Source organism: Polypterus senegalus, chromosome 17 (genome assembly GCF_016835505.1).
Source record: "Polypterus senegalus isolate Bchr_013 chromosome 17, ASM1683550v1, whole genome shotgun sequence".
Taxonomy (NCBI): Eukaryota; Metazoa; Chordata; class Cladistia; order Polypteriformes; family Polypteridae; genus Polypterus; species Polypterus senegalus.
The window spans coordinates 48,348,874-48,371,492 of NC_053170.1; the positions used below are offsets into that span (position 1 = coordinate 48,348,874).

General features: G+C 40.5%; 1 protein-coding gene across 1 annotated transcript in view; it reads left to right on the forward strand.

The window, feature by feature from the left end:
* Nucleotides 1–22,619, forward strand: part of fndc5a (fibronectin type III domain containing 5a) — a 140,408-nt gene that overhangs the window by 79,537 nt on the left and 38,252 nt on the right. The window contains exons 2-3 of the mRNA XM_039740715.1: nt 2,054–2,169; nt 7,122–7,320. Coding sequence (XP_039596649.1) covers nt 2,054–2,169; nt 7,122–7,320 — 315 coding nt within the window. The remainder of the gene's footprint in view (nt 1–2,053; nt 2,170–7,121; nt 7,321–22,619) is intronic.

Sequence of the window (22,619 nt, forward strand, 5' to 3'; positions counted from 1 at the left end):
AGAATTACTGGATGCTATAAAGTCACTCCAAGGTGGAAAAGCAGCAGGCCCTGACGGCTACCCTGCAGAGTTTTACAAGAAATTCTCCGCTCAGCTAGCTCCCCTCCTATTAGCAACATTTACAGAAGCCAGAGATAACCAATCTCTTCCACAAACCTTTCGCCAAGCACTAATCACTGTCTTTCCAAAACAAAATAAGGACTTATTACAATGTGCATCATACAGACCAATTTCACTTCTGAATAACGACGTTAAAATACTCTCTAAAATCATAGCTAGAAGGATGGAGAAAGTGCTCCCCTCGGTAATATCACAAGAAAAACATGATATTAAAGAAAGAAAAAGTTCTTGTTTAAGAAATGTTCTGTTTAAGGCTTACTTATCTTGTTTGGTCATAAAGTTGTACTTTCCATTGTTAATATCAAAACAGTCAGAAGTCTGTATGCCAGTCTGCTATTTGCAAACGTATCTAACAGTCCATGCTAGCAATAAGATGATTTCCTAACTGGTTTAATTAATACTCAGTTTTTACAGATTAAGCAAAGAAAGTTCTACGTATTTCATGTCAACTTACAGGGCATAGAAGACTATACCGTATTCTAGGTAGCTGTAAGAAACTGATATTCTGTTGCAGAAATTAAGCCATTCTAACATTAACATTAAACATAAAGATTACAGAAACTTTAGCCTATTGAACCAGGCACATCACACCAATTTTGTGTTTTCTCTTATTATTGTCTGAAGGACGTTTCCCAAGGGCCCTTGTTTATTTTGATTTATTTTAAAATATAAATATATTGTAAAATAACATTCTCAATCCCACATCATCCATTTCAGAGTGCTGGCACAACCAAAGCTTATTCTGGCAGCATTTGGCGCAAGCATAGAAAACATACTACATATATTAACTTATAAATATTTGCTATTAAATTATTCCTTTAAATGATGGAAATATTCACACTCTGCTTCTGCTTAAACAGAATGATTGAATTGTGACTCTAAAATGATCCAATATGAGCAAGCATGAATTGTGATGTACTGACATAACATCCTGGAATTACACTCACCAAGGAAACAGACATGAATAAAATGCTAAAAACGTAGAACTGGTTTTAAGTATATAATGGGCAGTTAGAAAGACAGGATACAAAAATAATTAAAAAGGCTAATAGGGCACTGGGTTATGATGCCGAGAGGTTCAAACCAAGAAGTACAGCATAAACGTACATTGTATAACATACTGGAGAATCCTTATTAAGTCATACAGCGTGTGGTTTTGATCGCCTTACTACAAAATGTCAGAATTCAAAGTAAAGTACTACACTGACTCAAGCACTGCAGGAAGAAATATGGAAGGAGTTCAATCTTTACAGTATAAAAGCTTGACATGATAGAAGAGTTTCAAATGATTAAAGCATTTTGCAGGGTGAAGTTAACTGTTCCTTTAATATGAGTTATTTCAACTAAACTGGGCCATGGATGGAAGCTGGAATTTAATTTCACATAAATATTAGAAAGTTTTTCCATTTCTTTCAGAGAGAACCATAGATACATGGAGTAAGTCAGTACATAATACTGCTTTGGGGTCCTAATATTTTGCAGATATTATGTGAAAAAGAATTGAAAGGGTTATGTTATGCTGAATGATCTGATCCCATGAAAACGTTTTAAGCTCCTAACTTATTTCAGATCAAGAAACAAGAATATCTGAGGCTCCGATATATTGTAAGCCATTTTAATTCTGCATAGTCTGAAGTCATGGAGATTTGCACTTCTCTTTGGGGCTGCTGCCTTTCAGCTCCAGCAGCATTATTTTGATTCTCAGACCGTTCTCTGTCTATGTGGGGTTTGCATGTTTTCCGACTATTCAAGATGCCTCCTATATCTCAAGAAGAGGCTCACTAGTGACTCTAATACACCCCAGAAAGAGAGCATGCATAATAAAACAGACTAGTAACCTGTAATGGAAACTTCTTTTGCTGGTTAGCCATTGCAGATCCTGTCAATATTCTCGTGTGAGAGTTTCTTTATTTTCTTTCTTTTTCTTTTTCAGACAGACCACCTGCACCTGTCAATGTAACAATCAAGTCTCTAAAGTCTAACTCAGCTGTGGTGACATGGGATATACCGGATGGAGATGTTGTCATCGGATTTGCAATCACACAGCAGGTGAGCAGGACATGGTACACAGTGACATGGACCTGCAGGCTTAGCTTGGGGTACACTTGCAGAATGGCTGCCGGCTTGAACAAGAGGGCACATCATTTCTGCTGTTGAGCTCTTAAGCTGATTATTATTCATTTAAAAAAAATGAAGAAAACCAGAGTATAGACAATAACCCATGGCTTTGTGCATTGGGTGCTATGGAAATACTGCACTGATACCATGAGCAAGGAATGTGTATTATAACATAAATAGTAGCTGCGAAAGCCATTAGACACCTGGGTTCTGAAAAGCAAAGGTTATTTATGCTTACAGATCGTGAATAAAAGGTGTATTCATTAAAAACCTGAATCAATCAGTATTTTCTGTAGCATTTCAGTGCATGCCCACCACCTTCACCACCACACTTCACAGAGCATGTCATCAGAAGTAAAAAGAATACAATCAGCATCCTACCACATAAATACATTAGATGAGCAAACATGAAGCAATTTAAAGAAAACTGAGCGGTAGCATCTCTCTGGTTTGTTCAACTGTGTTATATGTAACCAGTTATTGTTTTCAGCCATCAGGATCTTATAAACCTTCTTATTACCTCTTCTGTAGTTTTATCCTCTACTAATCTCCCAAACACATTCCCTTGCCATTGCCATGTTGTTTTCCTCAAGATACTTCAGTTGTACTTGTTGGGTTAACTGGCAACTCTGAAATGATCATCATGCATGTGTGAGTAAGCATGACGGACTGGCACCCCACACTGGGTTAGTTCCTGTCTCCCTGGGTCTTCATCTATAAAGCTTGCGTACGCACAAAAAGAGGTGCAAAATGTGCATATGCAAATTCCCTCAAACATGGAACTTGGTGGAACATTTTGGAGAAACTGAGAAATGATGACACTCTTGATCATTCATATTCAATTTTTTTATTTTTAATAAATTTGCAAAAACCTCAAGTAAACTTTTTCACATTGTCATTATGGGGTGTTGTGTGTAGAATTCTGAGGAAAAAAATGAATTGAATCCATTTTGGAATAAGGCTGTAACATAACAAAATGTGGAAAAAGTGATGTGCTGTGAATACTTTCTGGATGTACTGTACAGTATATTAGGCTATTACAGTGTTCTTGAATAAAATGCAATAATTATGAAAACTTTTTTTATTTAAATACACTTTATTGAGTTATACCCAGCAACAAACACATATAACCATATATATATATATTGTGACGGACAGCCGGGTCCCATGCCCGGCCGGGACGCCTCTGCCGCATACGTCCCGGGGGAGCCATCATGGACATTGCAATACCTTCCCCGGGGCGCTTGGGGGCAGTCTCCCTGGCAGTGGATTCCTCCTCAATCTCCCCCGTGGCTCCATGGGACATGGAGTCCACCACAGCAGCCCAGTTGGGAGATGGGGTGGCCGCTAGGGTGCTGCAGAGAACCAGCCACCACACTGGACGGTTTATCAGCCCCACCCGGAGGTGCAATTAAGACCAGCTGGTCAGGCACCTGGATCACTTCCGGGTGGGGTATAAAAGGGCCTGCCTCCCAGCAATCGAGGCCAGAATCGGGAGGAAGGGGACGAGGTTGCCTGGGGGTAGTGGTGGAGCAGGAAAGTGTTTGGTTGTGTTTGGGTTTTGTGCTTGGGACTGTGTTTGGGCTGTGTGGCACGGGGAAGATGTGTCACACGGCTGAAGAAACAAAATAAAAGATCCTTGAGTGTGAACACGTGCCTCTGCGTATTCTGTGCCGGGTCGGGCACTATATAGCGCCTTGTTTACTATATATATATATATATATATATATATATAAAACCATATATTCTAATATCCTCCTGATCAAAAAAGAAATTAAATAGATGCAAGTATACATATAAATTAATGCTCTATTTCTAACCATGTGACACATATGCTGACTGTGGATCCAGCGTGTAGGTGAACTAACCTATTACGCTGCAGGTCAAAATTCACGTCACATATTGCATGTCCAATGGCAAAAAAAATAAAGTGGCCTCGTGAAGTACAACATTTTCCTAAAAGCAAAAGTGGAGCTTTACCGCATGCTTGTGTCAGCAGGGGTGCAGCTTAAGCACCAGCAGGCACACACAGACAGTGCCTATTTGATTTTAACTTTATTTTTTCCAAATACAAATAAATGGCAAAAAATTCATACAAAATAAATATTCGTAAAAATCCACTATTTGTGCTTATCCGAATACCGTATTCAGATTCGGCTGCACCCTACATTACAGGGTAAGGCAAAACGTTTCATCTGGACCTAAACCAGATCCAGAATCTCACATAAAACTGAACTAGCTCACATTCAAATTCTTCACTTGCAAATATATTAAGTTCACCGTTCTTAGAAAAATGAGCTTGTTCAATTAAGCACTCTTTTGAACTAATTCATGCACAACACCGACCCTGCAAGGGGCACCACTGCATTGCTCAGTCACACCGGGGTCAAACTTAGAGTCGCCAGTTAACCTAACCTGCACCTCTTTGGGAATGCAGAAGGAAAATGAGAACTTCCGTAAAGACAACAGCAACCAGGCACAGGGCCCGTAAAGCAGCAGAACTAACCACTGTGCCATCATTCCACTCCAAAGAAATTATATTCTTTTTTAGGCGCATTCACAAGAAATGCAAAAGGCACCTAATTATTGCTCTTGTCATCTTCATGTCTATATATCTGAACCGTTTGGCTCCCATTGGACCAATATCTTTGCAATTTGATATATTTGTTCTTCAAGGAAATTTTTCAGGACTATTTCATTTTCATTGAGAGATCATGAATAGATTATCCTGTACAGATTTTTTAAAAGCATTGGTGAATTTTTAAAATAGTCTGCCTTGAAACAGAGAGACATTCTGAGCAACTGTAATTACTGATTACTGATGTTTTCAAATTTCACTATCTCAGCTTGTATATTTATTTCAACAGACACTCCTGACGGCAAAACAGATTCTCAATTAAAGTTAGTGAAATGCCAGCAGAGTGGCGTGTGCAAATGGCAACACAGTCACATTAAATGTTTGCAATACCAACTCTGTTTTCAGGTTTGTCAGGTAAGTTTAGTGATCTTCATGACAGAAAAATGAAAATATAATCAAGAGAATCAAAAACTCACTTTACTTACCTAGAAGAGAAAGGAAGAGGAAAGACAAGTGAATACAGTGAATAAACAAATAACCGTGTGCTTATGTTACTCTAAAAGCAGCCTCATGGCTGTATTACCAGCAGATTATAACAATTCAATACTTCTTTGACAATATCATTTACCAGAAAGCACTGCAATTTTAGTTCAAGACGTTAACATAGTTTCTAATTCTGTCAGGCACCACTGTTAGAAATTAAATGTTTAAGAAATATGAACTAAAAATAGACATAAGAACCTCCAAAACCAACAACTAAAGCTGATGTCGCATTAAACGACTTCTAGTCAGAGGGGATGTCAAACTTGATAACTTCAGTTGCTAATCTAATCAACAGGCCATGTCAGATTTTGTGACTAAAAATCACAGGGTATGCCAAAGTATATGATTCCATGATGACTTTCCAGTTCAGTCTCACTTCAGACACAATGTTAGCCCGGTTGTTTTCTAAATTTGTCGTGGTACATAAAACACAGATAAATGAGTCTCCCTTCTGTTTGTGAGGTCCAATACACCTGCCTCCTTATTCCTCATTGCTTTTTTGCATTGTGTCAACTCTCAGGCACACAGAGCCTACTCCTATGACTTAAGACAAATCTGTTTAAATTTTGTCAGCCACATGGAGCCACATGAAATGGACTGAAATAGTTTAATGTTAGCTAAATAAACCCTAATAAAGCACTACCCTTCATTAAGTAATGTTTAAAAATGCATTTTACTTACACTTTATAACTTCTGGTTTCAATTTCAAAGACATGACATTTTGTTTTTTCATGGGCTTTTCCAACTAGTTCATAATCTGTTTTGGAAGCATGATATCTGGGATAATGTGAAACGACAGGCGTACTAATGCGTTCACGTGACAAGGTGAGTGAACAGCACCATGTGAACGCACAAGTACACCTTACTGGAGTCTGCAGATCAGCTCTCCTCCGTTTGGCAGGCTGAAGGCACAACTGAGACTAGGATTACGTGTCACCAATGTTCAGTACCGCCCCAAACATCGAGCCCCATCCAGTTCTGCACGCTGCAGCGGCTAGGTCAATGAAATGACAAGAACTATGAAATGACTGTGACGATAGTTAACAGAACAAGGGATGAACCCTGAAAATCAAAAACGGCAGCATCAAGGCCAAAATGAGAGACAAGAATCATGGACTCAATTTTAAGACAAAAGTCAGAATGAGGAAATGTCAGTACTGAGAAACTTTTAGAAGTAGTTTGACATTGAGTATGGCACATGGCAAGACTTGGGGTCACCAGAGCATGACTCACTGAAATCTACTACTGAAAATTGCTGGAAATATCATATAACATAACATGGCCTTAACAAAAGTACATTGACTGACACCATTTTTACATCATTTGAGTTGGAATCTGCTGTCTGTGAAAGCTTTTTCAGCCACCACAAGCCTATTTTATCTCAGTTTTCAAGTACATGACACTGTAAAATGCAATTAAAATGTGTTTCACATACAATTACATTCTACTCTCATTGCTATTTATCAATCAACTTATTGCTACAGAATATCCTCCTGGGATTAATAAAGTTTATCTAATCTAACCTAGCCTAACCTAATGTTTAGTAACCAAAATGTGATATCTCTGTCTCTGATGAATTAATTAAGAAAAATTAAAATGTTCCAGCTTTAAAAACAGTTCACTAAGTCACAGAAGTCACCTAAATGTTATATCATGGCCACCTTTCTGTTTTTTTTTTCCAGATGAGTCAATTTTACTAATGAGGTAAATTGTCATTGTCTATACCAATACTCACCCTACAAACTGTTTTCTCTCTCAACAGAAGAAAGACGTCCGCATGCTCAGGTTCATCCAGGAAGTCAATACCACCACCCGCTCCTGTGCACTGTGGGATTTGGAAGATGACACCGAATATATTGTCCAGGTGCAGTCCATCAGCCTGAGTGGACCTAGTCCTGCCAGTGAGCCTGTCCTCTTCAAGACCCCAAAAGAAGCTGAAAAGTTGGCTTCCAAAAGCAAAGGTATGATGGTGGGAGGGAACTCAGTTTGCTTCTTATTTTTCAGCACTGTTGTAGAAAGTAACCAACAGCCATGCTTGTGTAAAGGTTCAGTCATCTTACTGGGAAAACCTGCCTTTGATAAAACCACTCAAGAAGTGTGGATTTTAATGGGACTTACACATCAAAACTACAAATAAATGTAGAATCTCTCCTGTTTTATATACAGTTCTAATATGTTATTGTCAACTTAATATAAGTTAGGCTACCTTCCTTTTGCATGTGAGTGATATTACAACCCCTGCAATGTAAGCCAAGAAACTGCAACTTGAAGCAGTGACAGTCAACGATAGCGGACATCTTAATAAATCAGTTGGGCAGGTCCTAATAGGGGAGGTGTGCAGGAGTCACAGCTTTAAAAAGGATTTAATCCTGGGAACCTTCAGGAAATGAATTTTCATAACATGAACATCTAATTACAATTCATTTAAGTAGAAAATATTGGAAACATTCCTTGGCACTAAAAATAACCTGATTTTTGCCCGACTATTGCTGAACCACATGGAATGGACAGAATTAGTTTAATCGTAGCATAACAAACCCTTATAAGTCATTACTCAAACTTTCACATCCCAGCCCACCGCTCTTACTTCAGGTGTGCCCCAGGGCTCTGTCCTGGGGCCCCACCTTTTCATTATTTACCTCCTTCCCCTTGGCATTATCTTTCGTAAATATAACATTAGCTTCCACTGTTATGCTGATGACACCCGGCTCTATCTCACTAGCAAACCTACTGCTTGCTTTCCAAGCTCCTCACTTATTGATTGCATAGCAGAAATCAAATCCTGGTTTTCTTCAAATTTCTTAAATTAAATAGTGACAAAACTCAGGTTCTCCTCATTGGTACAAAATCAACATTATCCAAAACTGATCATTTTTCATTTGTTATTGATAATTCCTTTATAAGCTCCAACTGGTCCAGAATTCAGCTGCCCACGTCATTACTAGAACCCCCTCTATTCACCATATCACTCCCGTTTTGCAGCAGCTTCATTCGCTTCCATTTCAGTTCCGAATTCAATTCAAAATTCTTCTGTTAACTTTTAAGGCTATCCACAGCCTTGCCCCTCCATATCTGTCTGACCTCCTCCATGTTTCCATTCCCTCCCGCACCCTCAGATCCTCTTCCTCCATCCACTTGACTGTCCCCTTCGTCCGTCTTACCAGTATGGGGAGGAGAGCATTCAGTTGCTCTGCTCCCCAGCTCTGGAACTCACTACCACCTGAGCTTAGAAATATTGAATCATTTTCACTTTTCAAATCTAAACTTAAAACTCATTTGTTTAAGACTACCTTTTCTCATTGAGTACAATTGCTCTGTCTGATTTTAACTTTTGTATTTTACTTGTGTTTATAATCTGTGTTTTGTCTGTTGTTCGGTGTCCCTGAGTGTTTAGAAAGATGCCTACAAATAAATAAATCGAATTATTATTATTATTACTCTTCATTAAATAATGTTTAAAAAAGCACTGTACTTACACTTTATAACTTCCAGTTTCACATTCAAAAGAATGTCCTTTTGTTTTTTCATGGGCTTTTCCAATTAGTCGATAATCTGTTTTGGAATTGTGATGCCTGGGACAATGTGAGACGGCATGCATACTAGTGCATTCACGTGAGAACACACAAGTACACCTCACTGCAGTCTAAACATCAGCCCTGCTCCATTTTGAAAGCTGAAGACAGGACTGAGAGTGGGATTGCGTGTCACCAATGTCCAGCCCCGCCCCCAAACATCCAGCCCCGCCCTGCACAGGTGGTGCAGTGGGAGTGCTGCTGCTTTGCAGTAAGGAGATTGTGGGTTCACTTCCCGGGTCCTCCTTGTGTGGACAGCGCTTTGAGTAGTGAGAAAAGCGCTATATAAATGTAAAGAATAATAATAATTATTATTACTATGGAAGTGAACTAGCAAGATTTGAGAAATGACTGGGAGAATATTCGAGTTAATAGAAAAAAGATTAACACCAAGGCCAAAAAAAGAAACAAGACATTGTGGACAAAGCATAAAAGAAAAAGACAGAAAACTTTTAGAAAAGAGCAATTTGAAGAAGGGTGTCCACAACTGGGATAAGGAAGTGAATTCCTGGAAGACATTTTATCCGTTGGCATCATGCCTAAAGGTCACAACTTTTGCAGTACGTGGTGCTCATGAAAAACACAAAGCGGCAGATGAAAACGTTCAAGTAATTTGATGGCTCTTTAAGTGATTGGAATTTTCAGAAATAAATTCCTTTAAGGAGCTTAGAAAACCCCAAAAATTAGTGTTTGATCTCAGAAATCAATGGGAATAAAAGTATAAAAAATACAAACAGAAACCAAAACCCTAACAGCAGCTACCTGGCCACTTGGGTTTACTGTACTCTGTAGATGTTAGCCCCAGCAGCACGCATTTGAAAATCATTCCAGATTCTTCAGAAATCTGAATTTTCCTAAGCAGCGGAAGCTTGTATTGTAGATAATGGACGGAGTAAAGTATTTTGCATAACTGCATAGCCCATTTGTTTTCTGGTTTGATAATTCAGTAACAGACATGAATAGCAGAATATATCCAAGGAAAAGTACCCATTTACTTTTGGAAATTGCATAAAAGTAAAAGAAGATATAAGTTATACTCAATTAAAGTAGAAATCTTCTCAAAGCACATTCAAATGCAGCAACAAAGGATTTCTCCTTCATTACTATAAAACACAGTGTTTCAGTCAAGAAGCACTTAGCCTTGTATCTCTTCCCATAAAAACAAAATTTCAGACTGTTTAGGATCTGTGACATCTCATGAATCAGCAGTCTTTTGTAAAACCTAGTGAGGGAAACCAACCTCTACAGATCCTCTCACGGATATCTGCAATGACAGTTATGGAAAATGTTAAGAGAACTGATGCACTGGGCTTATGCTTTGATAGGTGCCTACATAAAGGGGCTGAATGAGAGACTATGAGGCTCAATGCCGCTCACTCCATGCTGCTGAGGTGGAGCTCATATCTGTACAATCAAGCAACCAGAGTGCTTACCACATGTAAGGATTTCAGGTTGGGTTGACTTCCTTATTGAATCACCAAATATTCTTAATTAGGGTATTTTTGTCAAGCTTTACAATATTAGCACTGCAAAGCACTTTTTGATGGTTTTATCTCATGCTCCATCGGCTGGCATTAAAGGCACTTTCAGACTTTTTCTAGTCTTAAGTATCACATTATATTATTTGAATGGATGTCCTTTAGCTCATAAAGACACATTTTTGATTCATACAATGTGGGTTTAGTTGCATGGCGGTGTCTTCCCCAGCTCTAGGACCCAGGATTCAAATGGCAGTCACTGTAATAAGTTTGATACAGAGCTTCTAAAGGGCCATGAGCAAAACAAAATATTTTGTGAGCTCATGATAACTTTTTTGTGTGCACTCAAGATGTTTTTGGATATGCACGTGATAGCGTTTGTGGGATACACGTATCCCTTTGGGGGCTCCATATACTTCCATTAGATATTATGTAACTTTAACCGTTTCATGGTACAGCCTATTAGAAAGTTGACATGGAATTTATAGACCTATATAGTAATCCCTCGTTTATCGTGGGAGATAGGTTCCAAGGCCGGCCGCAATAACTGAATTTCCGCGAAGTAGGGACACCATATTTATTTAATTATTTAACGTGTATTTGAATGTTTTTAAATCCTCCCTGTACTGTTTACAACCCACCCTTTACTCTATTAATAACAGGGACCTACCTAACATTTCCTGAGGCACCTCTTCCATGGTTTCCGAAGGTGTATCCGTAGTAGTAGTAGGAGGAACTGGCTCTTTTTTGAGAGGCTGCAAAAACATTGTGATCGGCAGTTGCTGCCGCTGCTTCTTTTTCCGGTCGAAGAGCAGCTTGTAGGCGGTCATGACGTCGTCGACCTTGTTGCAAAATTGGACCGATCGAACGGCGCTTAGGCTCAGCACCAGCTTTGGAAGAAGGAGCACGTTTGGGAGCCATTGCAGGGAGTGAAAATTGAAGCGAAGTTCAACACAAAGAAACCACAAAAAAATCACACACAGTACAGTGTAAAGTAAACTGCTCAGCGAGAAAGCTTGAAGCGAAATGGCCGCGACAGAGAGACAAGGGGAGATGCTGTGGGATCTGGGCATCAGTCAAAGCACCAATCACGGGCCCGATTAGAAAGCAGGAAGCTGTGATTTGTCGTCTCCCTCCCATGTACCAATCACAGCCCATGTTACAACGCACTTAATCACCGAACTTGTTTTGTTGTTCTTAGACTAGGAAATACTATCTACTATATTTAAAAACCCGCAAAGCCGTGAATCCGCGAAAGGTGAACCGCAAAGTAGCGAGGGATTACTGTATTTTAAACAGGGTCTTTCCCATAAAGGCATCACTTGTATACTTGAAAAATAACATTGGTACTTCATTTCCAAACAACATCTGACATGAATTCTGAGCTGTAGAGGCTTGTTTCGTCAAAGAGGTTATGGCGACATTGAAGACATGCACACAAAATACATCTTGTGAGAACACGAAAAGAATACCTGCCAATGTGAAAAGATCTGGGAGCACGCAAAACTTTCTCATGCACATAAGAACTAAGATTATTTCTTGCTCTTGTCCCTTTAGAGGCTCTGCAGTTTGCCCATTCATGTTTTGTTTTTTTTGTTTTGTTTTTCTCATGTCTAAAGTTAAGTGTTAAGTTATTTGAAAATGACTTGATGCAACTGAAGGAACACTACAATGGATTGGCTTTCCAGTTTTGGCTCCTGTCTTGTGCCCATGATTCTAAAATAGACTCCAGCTCCCTATGAGCCGGAATTGGAATTAGCAGATTCAGATAGTGGCTGGATGGACAGTAAGGTGCGGCAATGGCTAATGCTGCTTCTCCAGGGGCCAGGTAGTGAACACATGTCCATTCATTGCCAATTTCTGTTTTTTCCAGATTTTCTCTCATGTCCCAACAATGTGCATGTTTGGTCAAATGGTAACTCTAAACTGGCCTGCTGTGGGTGTGAGGAGCAGTGTGTTTTGAAATGGATCAGCATCAGATCAACTCCTTGGCTTTTCAGATACACATAGTACAGTATATGCTACAGGTAGAAGCTGACTTTTGACCTACGTGTCTAACAGGGAAATGATGGTCTTCGCCACACCAGCTCCGTGTGCCATGACTCATTCACCCTGAGTTTATTACCTGTAACCTTTTTGACTACATTCAGTTAAAATTGTCTTTCACTTACAGCAAAAAAAGGCAACTGATCTCGACACAAAAAAGGTGATCAAGCACTATGAGAGACGAAAGAAAGCAAAGGCAATCGCATGTGACTTTAAGTTATCCCATTGTAACCGGTGCTGTACTGCTGCACTCTGGCTTTGAATTTGGTTAACCTCTGAAGCTTCTGCATTGTGACTCACAATTTGCCGCTTTGTGCAAACCACCATTAAGGAATAATGAAACCACAGTGAACTACTTTATTTGCTAATGTTTATTATTAACAAGCTGAAATGTTAAAATGGAAGACATACGAGTGCTCAAACTCTTGTCAGTACCATTCCTCCTCTCACAGTTAACACAATGAACACTGGAGAGGCTCACACTGATGACGTAACATAAAACAAAGAAAAGATTTGTGAAGCTATTAAAGGTTCGGCAGCCATGCGATGGAGACCATCAGTGGACATCTATCGCCATGAATATCCAAAGATGCTAAATTGGCAATGCAACTCAAGGACATTCCCATAGTTGTCCTTAAGCTACTCCTATGTAGTCTTTGCTTTGTGCTTAGGCTCATTGCCCCATAGAAGTTGAACCTTATTTGTAGTTTGAGGTTGAGCACATTCTGGAACATGATTTCATTAAGGGTATCTCTTTACTTCTTTCCTTCAACTCGGTCTAGTCTCCCAGTTCATCCCACTAAAAAACCAGCCCATAACATGATGCTGCCACCACCATGCTTCATCTTTGGAATGAGGTGATGAGAGGTGCCTGGTTTTCTCCAGCCCTGATGCTAATCTTGGTTTCATAAGACAAGATAATTCTATTTCTCACAGTCTGGAAGTGCTTTAGCTGGCTTTTTGCAAACTCCAACCAGGTGGTGTCCTTGTGTCTTTTTACTGAGGAAAGGCTTCTATCTGGCCACTCTGCCCTAAAGAGTGTTGCAGTGATGGTTGTTCTTCTGGAAGTTTCTCCCATCTTCACAAAGGTTCTCTGCAGCTCAGCCAGAATGATCTTTGGGTTCTTGGTCACTTCTCTTAAATAATAACCATTCTCTTACGGTTGCTCATTTTGACCAGATGGCCAGCTTTAGGAAGGACTGTGGTTGTTCCAGTCTTCTTCTATGTAAGAATTATAAAGGCAACTGTGCTCTTGGGAACCTTCAAAGCTGCAGGATTTTTTTGTAGCCATCCCCAGAGCTTTGTCTCGACCCAATCCTGTCTCTATGCTCTTTAGGCAATTTGCACTTTGATGGTCATGTCAATGAAATACAGTAATTCCTCCTCGAACGCAGGGGTTGCGTTCCAGAACCCCCCGTGATAGGTGAAAATCCGCAAAGTAGAAACCATATGTTTGTATGGTTATTTTTATATATTTGAAGCCCTTAGAAACTCTCCCACACTGTTTATAAATATTCTCCGCACAGTTATACAGTAAACCCTCGTTTATCGCAGTTAATCCGTTCCAGACTCTACTGTGATAAATGAATTTCTATGAAGTAGGAATTTAATACGTAATACGTGCTCTGATTGGGTAGCTTCTCAGCCATCCGCCAATAGCATCCCTTGTATGAAATCAACTGGGCAAACAAACTGAGGAAGCATGTACCATAAATTAAAAGACGCATTGTCCGCAGAAATCCGTGAACCAGCGAAAAATCCGTGATATATATTTAGATATGCTTAAATTTAAAATCCGCGATGGAGTGAAGCCACGAAAGTCAAGGCGCGATATAGCAAGGGATCACTGTATTTCTTAATTTCTAAAATCCTGCTTTCACTTTTTTCAATTTTAGGGAATTGAGCACCAACCGATTAAAAAAAAATTAAACGATTTTATCACAAGGAAGAAAAATAAAAAAATGTGCAATAAAGTGAAGGGGTCTGGAAACTTCCTGGAACCACAGTATGTTTCAGGTACAAATGAAATTCTTGCATTAAAAGTGTAAACCTTATGTAAATGCTAGCACAGTTAAATGCCCATTTAATAATAATAATTAACTATGTTTATATTGCACTTTCCTCACTACTCAAAGAGCTTAGATAGAGGGGGAACCGCTTCAACTACCACCAATGTGTAGAACCAACTTGGATGATGCGACAGCAGCCATTATTGCACCAGTATGCTCACCACACATACAGTACATTATTAGGCAGTGAAGTGGTGAGAGATATAGGCAATTAGAGGTAGGAGATGATTAGGCAGCTAGAATGGATGGAGCCATTATGGGCAATTTAGCCAGGACTTCTAGATAAACCCACTTTTTTCGAAAGGTGCCCAGGGATTTGTATAACCACAGACAGTCAAGACCTGGGATTTTTGTCTCGTCCGAAGGACGGCGCCATTTTAGTAGCACAGTGTTCCCATCAATGTATTGTAGCAGAGGAATCCACACATAGACCACAGAGTAAGTGCCACATGATCGTCTCACCAACACCTCTTCTATCAGCAACCCAAGATTTTCCTAGATAGTCTTCCCATCCTTTTTACAGAAGCTCCATATTTTTCACTATTAGTTAAAGAGCTTCTGTAAAAAGTCAAATTTCTCTGGGGTCAAGTAAAGATAGATCTGTCTGTCTGTCTATTTATACATCTACGTACTGGCCGTATTTGAACATGCTTAGCGTCAGGTGGATGACCTGGTCTGTTCTGAAGTACAATTGGTATAGTAAAATGGACACAATGGTAGGTCCGACTGTTTTGATCACGTCATATACTTAGTAACTTCTATTCATCAGACATTCTAGCCCTTACATTCATCTTTGTCATTCATTTTGCCATTGTTCAGACATTCCAGCCCTTTAATGGATGCCAGATGACATTACACTCCCGCAGAGATGCCAGACACCGGACATTTTGTTATTTTGTATATACAGATAAACTTAACTGATGTCACAGCAAAGCTCATCAAACAGCCATCATTATTCCATCAGCCCAACTAGCCTTTTAGCTAAAGTAGCAAAACCTCAGCAAGCGTCATCTGATTCCTACTGTAAATGATCCGAGTTTTATATAACATACAGCTCCCTTAGTACTGAATGGGCAAATAAATCATTTCTGAACAAACTGCAAATAATATCTGTTAGCATAATAAAAAATATTGAGGAAGCTTGCATCACCATAAAAATAATGCCTTTGTTTGAACCACCTTTTTATTCATGTGTTTTTTTTTTGTGAGGCTGGATTATGTCTTTGTGTTATTCACTAACAATATAAACTATTAATAATTCACAGAGAAGCAGCACACATTGACGAGTCAGCATTATCAAAAATATGTCGAGTACAAAAGCAGATCAGGTGCAGCCCCACACAAAGCGCAGCAAAGAGCCAGATCATTTTAGTTTGCTGATTCTGCCACAATTACTTGACGGAAGTACCCTTGAGTCCTAAAGGAAGATTCGTTACCCAGCAGGTCTGCCATCCCCTGGAACTGTGCAGTTTATTAGTGCTTTGCAGAACCTGACTGCTTTTCAAAGGCTTCTTGACACGAGTTGTGTCAAGGTAGTCTCAGAAGTACGGCTGTTATTATGATTTTGGCTGCCAACAACATGACTTGAATGCAGAGGAGTCAGGAAGCACAGAAATGCTGCAGGCTCATAAACTGTTTACCACAGAGCTGATGTGGGGTCCCTCGGTTTTAGAGTTGAAATGGAGTTATCTGAAAACTGGCAAGATGAACCTACAGTACAGCAAAACTGACAGTGAGGATCTAACTTCATAAATAAAAAATAAATCCCTTTATGAATAATAAAAATAGCCTGCAGAGTCCTTAGCATTAAATGTTTTCCTCCCACAGTCCAAACACCTGCACTTGGGTAGCTGCCGAGTGAAACGTTTCCCATGTGCTGTTTGGATTTAGAATGTGGAGGCAGGCTTCGCTACTAAGGTGAGTACAAATTAAGAGAGAACATCTCTAAGAACATTGTTAACCACTGACATCCTGACTAAAAGAAGATAATCCAATTCATTTTATTTAATGTATTTTTTTTCCTAATTACATGATATCATTAGTAGTGAGAAGACTAACTCCAGTACTCCGTGAAATTAATCAGCTCTTAGTTTGAAGTTAATTCAACAAGAACACAGTGGGAATAGACTGAAGCTAGTTAAGGGTAAATTACACACAATTATTACAAGGTATTTCTTCATTGAGCCACAGAATCACAGGGCCAGTTCTCCCATTTAGGTGAACCAGGTGGCCAATCAGAGTTGCTAAATTTGAGGGTGGGGCATTTATTTTAAATAATACAGACTCTCACTTTAGAACAACTGGACTCAACACAACTGTCCAATTTAAATTAACTAAATATATTGTTTTATATTATGATGTTTAGTCTTAATGTCTAACAACCTACAAGAGTGGTCTTCTAAATCCTCAGGTGTTATGGGTCCACAGCTCGATCAATAAAGGCCGTTCATTTAAATAAATAATCACCACACTCGCGGCGGCTTCATGAGAGGGCGTAGTAGTCGTACCAAGCCGCGGGGCGATCTACGGTGTGGGCGTTTCTCACCCAGTGCACAGGTGAGGGACTGCCCACATCCATGATTGTTCCCGTGCCTAAGGTGCTGCCAGCTGCTATGGCCCCTCACAATATAAAAAGAAGCGCGAGTCGGTTGGGAGAAGAGAAAAAGATCAGAAAGAACGAGAGAAAAGAAAAGAGAAGGAGACGGAGGTTATAGGAAAGCATGTCGGTGCAAGAGAGAGAGCCACAAAGAGCGTGTGGGTGAACGAGCGCTTGCGGGCAGCTGCGAGGAAGCATGGGTGTTAGGCCTACACCCAGGGGTTATAGTTGATGTCACTTCCGCTGAGCGAACAGGTAGCGGGAGTGACCAGGGAAAGACGACTGGCCGCGGAAGGCCGGAAAGGCAGCGGGAGTCGTGAGGCCTGTTGGTGGATTCCCCAACGTGTGCGTCCTGGCCGTTGGTGTGAACCAAGTCTCGGGGCTGGGATGAGTGCCAGACCGAAGCCAGGGATCGGGAGGACTCCAGTCTCGTGTGAATGCGATACGGGAAAGTGCAGCTGCAGAGAGCGTCTCGCCTGCTGCAAAGCCTAGTCGGGAGAAGCAGGTGAGACGCCAGCATAGTAGAAGCACCGAGCTTGTTGTTTTTTTTAAAAGACTGCTTCCTATATGAACGTTTTAACCTCGATTTTAAAGGATTGTTTTTTCTGTTTGTTTTTATTGATTATTTATTGAAAAACTTTGGATCACTGCACTATTTATTGAACACTTTGTTTTTGATTTGTTGACTGTTTTAAATAAAAGCACTCCTACACTTTTTGAACCATCCCCTTGCTCGATTGTTATTGCCTCCACTGTCTAGCTCATCTCGGTGACATTATCGACGGTGTAGGGTTCAAGGGCTCCCGAACAGTGATTGGAGCATGGAGTCGAACCCGCATACTGTACTCACTTCTCAGAAGCTCCCTTTACGCTGAATGTTCTCATTTCTCTATTTTCTTCAGGAGCAGGTTTGTAGTTTGAGTTTTGTTTTCATGGGTATTGGCTTGTCATAAACGTGACAAAAGGGGTGGTTGTGTCAGGGGGGCAAAAAAATCATAGGCTACAGCACAGATGATAATAAAAATAATAATCCTCAGACTGGTGTAGCATAAGATATTGTGGTCCCGGCCGGGATGCCCAGGAGGACCAGAGGAGGACTTGTGCCTCCTCCAGACTGTGAGGGGGCGTCCGTCCTGGTTATGTAGGGGGCCTCGGGTAAAGGGCTTGGAAGCCCAGCCCTGTAGGGACCCGTGGCCACCGCCAGGCGGCGCCCCAATGCCTGAATATCCCTGGAGCCCAGCACTTCCGCCACACCAGGAAGTGCTGGGGGGAAGATGACAGGGGACACCCGGACAGCTTCCGGGTGCGTAGCCGGCACTTCCGCCACACTGGGGTGTGGCTATGACTAATTGCCGGGAAGCAGCTGGAGCCCATCCGGGTTCCCATATAAGAGGACGGGAGGCGGCCAAAAGAAAGGCATAAGGACTGTGAGGCCTGGACATTGGGGGAACGGTGCTGGAGGCACTGGGGGTGCACGTGAGCACAATTATTGTAAATAATATTGTAAAATAAATGGTGTGTGGTGAAACTATGTTGTCCGTCTGCCTGTGTCCGGGTTCAAGTTCACAATATATAGCCGCAACAAAATAAAATTAAACAAAATGAGAACAGAACTGCAGCTCTTCAATGCATTGTAAAGGTTGATTTAATTCAAACTATAATTATCTCCCAGTGAGCTTACTTTGAAAATAGAATTAAAGCTTGGCAGATATCACCCATTGTTGTTCACCATCATCTACGACATCCATTCTGGGCATGTTAGAAAAACTCCTCCATAGTTTGTCTCTCTTAGGTTGTGCCTTGATTGAAGAGTTATATGGGATAATTTGTATATGTTTACAAGAGATGGGAGAGAAACAACTGACACAGTCTTTGCATTGAGGCTGCTCATAGGGAAGCACTGAGTAGCAGAGAAGGGTTTCAATATGGTGTTTATTGATTTGGAGAAGGCTTATGATAGAGTGCCATGTTAAGAGTTCTGGAGGTGCATGAGAGAGAAAGAAGTACCAGAGAAGTATGTGGGATTGTCCAAGATATGTATAAGGGAGAAAAGCAGTGTTGGGGTAAAAGAAAAAATCCCAGTTACAGTAGGTCTGCATCGGGGATCTTCTTTAAGTCCTTACCTCTTTGATCTGGTTATGGATGTGTTGAATCATAGAATAGACCAATCCCCCAACTGCATGTTTTTTGCTTATAACATTGTGTTGTGTAACATGGAAAAGGAGGATGTGGAGAGGAAGCTGGACAAACGGAGAAAGACTTTGGAAGACAGAGGACTGAAGAGAAATAGGAAGAAGACAGAACATATTAGGTCTAATGATGATCAGGATTTAGATTTTAGCTTGCAGTGAGAGCTATTGAAAAGAGTGGATACATTTAAATGTCTAGGATCGGTGGTAGCCCAAGATGGATAATTAAAATTACAGATAACCAATAGAGTGCAGTGTGGGTGGAACAGTTGGAAAAAGGTATCAGGAGTATTGTGTGAGCAAAGAATCAAGGCCAAGAATAAAGGTAAGGCTTTTAAGACAGTGACAAGACCAGCCATGAGGTATGGAGATGAGACATGGGCAGCAAAGAAAGCACAGGAGAAGTTAGATGTGGCAGAAATGAGAATGTTTAACTGGATGTGTGGGGATACTGAAAAGAACAGAATAAGAAACAAAATAATCAGAGGTACAACAAAAGTGGGAGAGATATCTAAGAAAATACAAGAAAGTAGACTGAAGTTGTATGGATATGTAATGAGGAGAAACAATGAATATGTGGGAAAAACTGTAATGGAAATGGAAGTACAAGGGAAAGAGGAGGCGAGGAAAGGCCAAAGCGGAGGTGGATGGATAAAGTAAAAGATGATCTGAAGGAGAAGGTTTTGACTGGGGAGATGATGCAGGACTGAGATGTATAGAGAAGGCTGATCAAGCACATCAACATACATATAAGTGGGAAAAGGTGAAGAGGAAGAAGAAGAAGCGAGAATACCTTAAATACGAATCATGATTAAATGTTAAAGAAAATTATTATACTTCAGTTTCATTGAATTTTGTGATTATATTGAATTTATTTCAGTAGCCTAAATGAAATGTAGCTAGCTTGGTAACATCTTTACTAAATTGTCACCATCACTGTAAGCTACCTACTAGACTGGCAGTTTAATACAGAGCTACAGAAAATAATCATGTTTTAATTAAGTAACCATTTGATTATGCGATGCAGAATTGTAAACTCACCTTTTTAAATTCAAACCCTCCATATCTCACTCTCACTATACCTGGCTCCTCTTTCATGTCTCCAGGTTTCTAAGTAAAGGTCTGGCAGTGATGATTCCACTTGAAGCAAAGTGGGTTGCAGGGTGCTATTCGTAATTTCACCTAGAGCAGCAACTATATTGGCCCTGGAGTCACATGGAATAACTTAGCAAGCTGGATCATTGATAGTAGCACTTTAGAGCCCTTCAAACCTCAACTCTCGATTTTGGAAATAATAACTCAATAGGAACTGGTGCTTGGCTTTTTCTTGAGGAAATGTTCCTTATTACCCATGCCACTACAACTGAATATTTTAATGTGAGATTCAGACTTCCGTCCATTGTTTAAACTTCCTTTCTCCAGGATGAGAAGGAAGAGAGCCTAACCCAGCAGCTTTTTGATTAACAAACCATGGAAAGAAGCCCACTACTCATGTTTACAAGAAACGATTAAGAGTTGACCGTTAATCCATATTTAGCCTATACAAGGAAAACAGTAGTGCCAGTGGGTAACCCAACTAAATTTAATAGTTCTCAGAATTTTACTATCCCTGCAATTAAAATCAAAAGAAAATTCTTGGCTTAAGAATAAATAGATAAAAAGCTAAAGTTCAAGTGGGCTTTACTTGCATTTATACTCATACTTTGGTACATTATACAGTGGTATGAAATGATGTTTTCCATGGTCACAGTACAAAGTCTAGACAATAAATGTGACAATATAGCAACAGAAGGGGTGGGTGATTTTACATGAGGGAATGAAGAACAAAGAACTGTATCTGTGCAATTCAACATATTGACAAACAACAAGCTATGGTAGAAGATGTACAATGGAGAAAGAATACAGAACATAAAAACAATTAGATATGATCCTGTATTGAGGGGGCACAGTCTGGCAGTATTGATATGCAGAATCAAATACCATCTTCGGGAAGGAAGCAGGGAACTGAGATAATGGGTGGGTCCCCCACAATGTTGGAAGCCTTACAGATGCAGGAATTTGTGAACATATCCATGATGGTAGGGAGGGATGTCCTGATGACAGTTTCCACAGTATGCAATATTCGTTGTATGAACTTGCGATTAGATGCATTACAAGTCCCATACCAGAAAGTAACTCAACTGGTCAGAACGCTTTCAATGGTGCTCTTACAGAAGATGGAGAGGACATGGTGTAGAAGGCTTGCCCTCTTCAGCCTGTAGAGAAAGTGAAGTTCTGCTGTGCTTTCCTTATAAAGGTCCAAGATAGTCAAGACAGCAATGGCTTCTCCCAGCAGGACCAGTTAAACAAGTGTGAGCTTCTTTTACACATGCAGGCTATTCCAGAACATTTCCCAGTAAACCGAATTAAAGAAAAGACATCATTGAAATTCCCTGGGTCAAAACCAAATATAACTTCTATAAAATCTCCAAGTGTGCAAACAAGGATTCAAGTACAATACAATACATTCATCCATCCATTTTCCTAACATACTTAAGCCACTGCAGGCCAGAGGAAGCTGAAAACTATAGCAGCAGTAATTGGTGTAAGGCACAAAACAATCCTGCATGGAATGATAGCCCATCACAGACATCACTTTTGATTGCATCCAACTTTTAATTGTCTGCCCTTCCATTTCCATTAACTACTTTAGTCCACAACAGGGTTGCACAGAGCCAGAGCTTATCAGAGCTTGTGACAGATAGGGGGGCGCTGTCATCCCCTTGAACCCTCAGACCAGACGGCAGACACCAGATAAAACTCCAAATAATAATTTTATTTGTACTATAAAGTGCACAAAGCACCTCCACCTCCACTATACTTCCAAATATACAAAATAATCCAATCAATAATACAATCCTCCAACTCCCAGACGCATTGTCACCCTTCCTCCCAACTCAGCTCAACTTGCTGGGGTTTCCCAGAGTCCTTTTAAAGTCCTTGACCCGGAAGTGCTTCCGCCCCTCAGCCCATGTGCCTTCCTAGCACTTCCGGGTCAGATCAAAACTCTTCTTTCTCTTCAGCCCGGAAGTACGTCATTCCTTCCGTCCCCATGGCTAGGAAGTACTTCCATGCTGGCTATATGGAAAATATACATCCCTGAGCCTCCCTGCAGCGGCCCCTGGCAGCCCCCAGGGTATCCAGCAGGGCTGTGTAGTAAAACTCCATTGTCCATGACGCCCTGCTGGACTTCGGGGCACCTCCATGTTGCAGGGAGGACTCCATCTGGCGGCTTGGGGGTATTGGCTGGGATGAATTGCTGGCCATATAC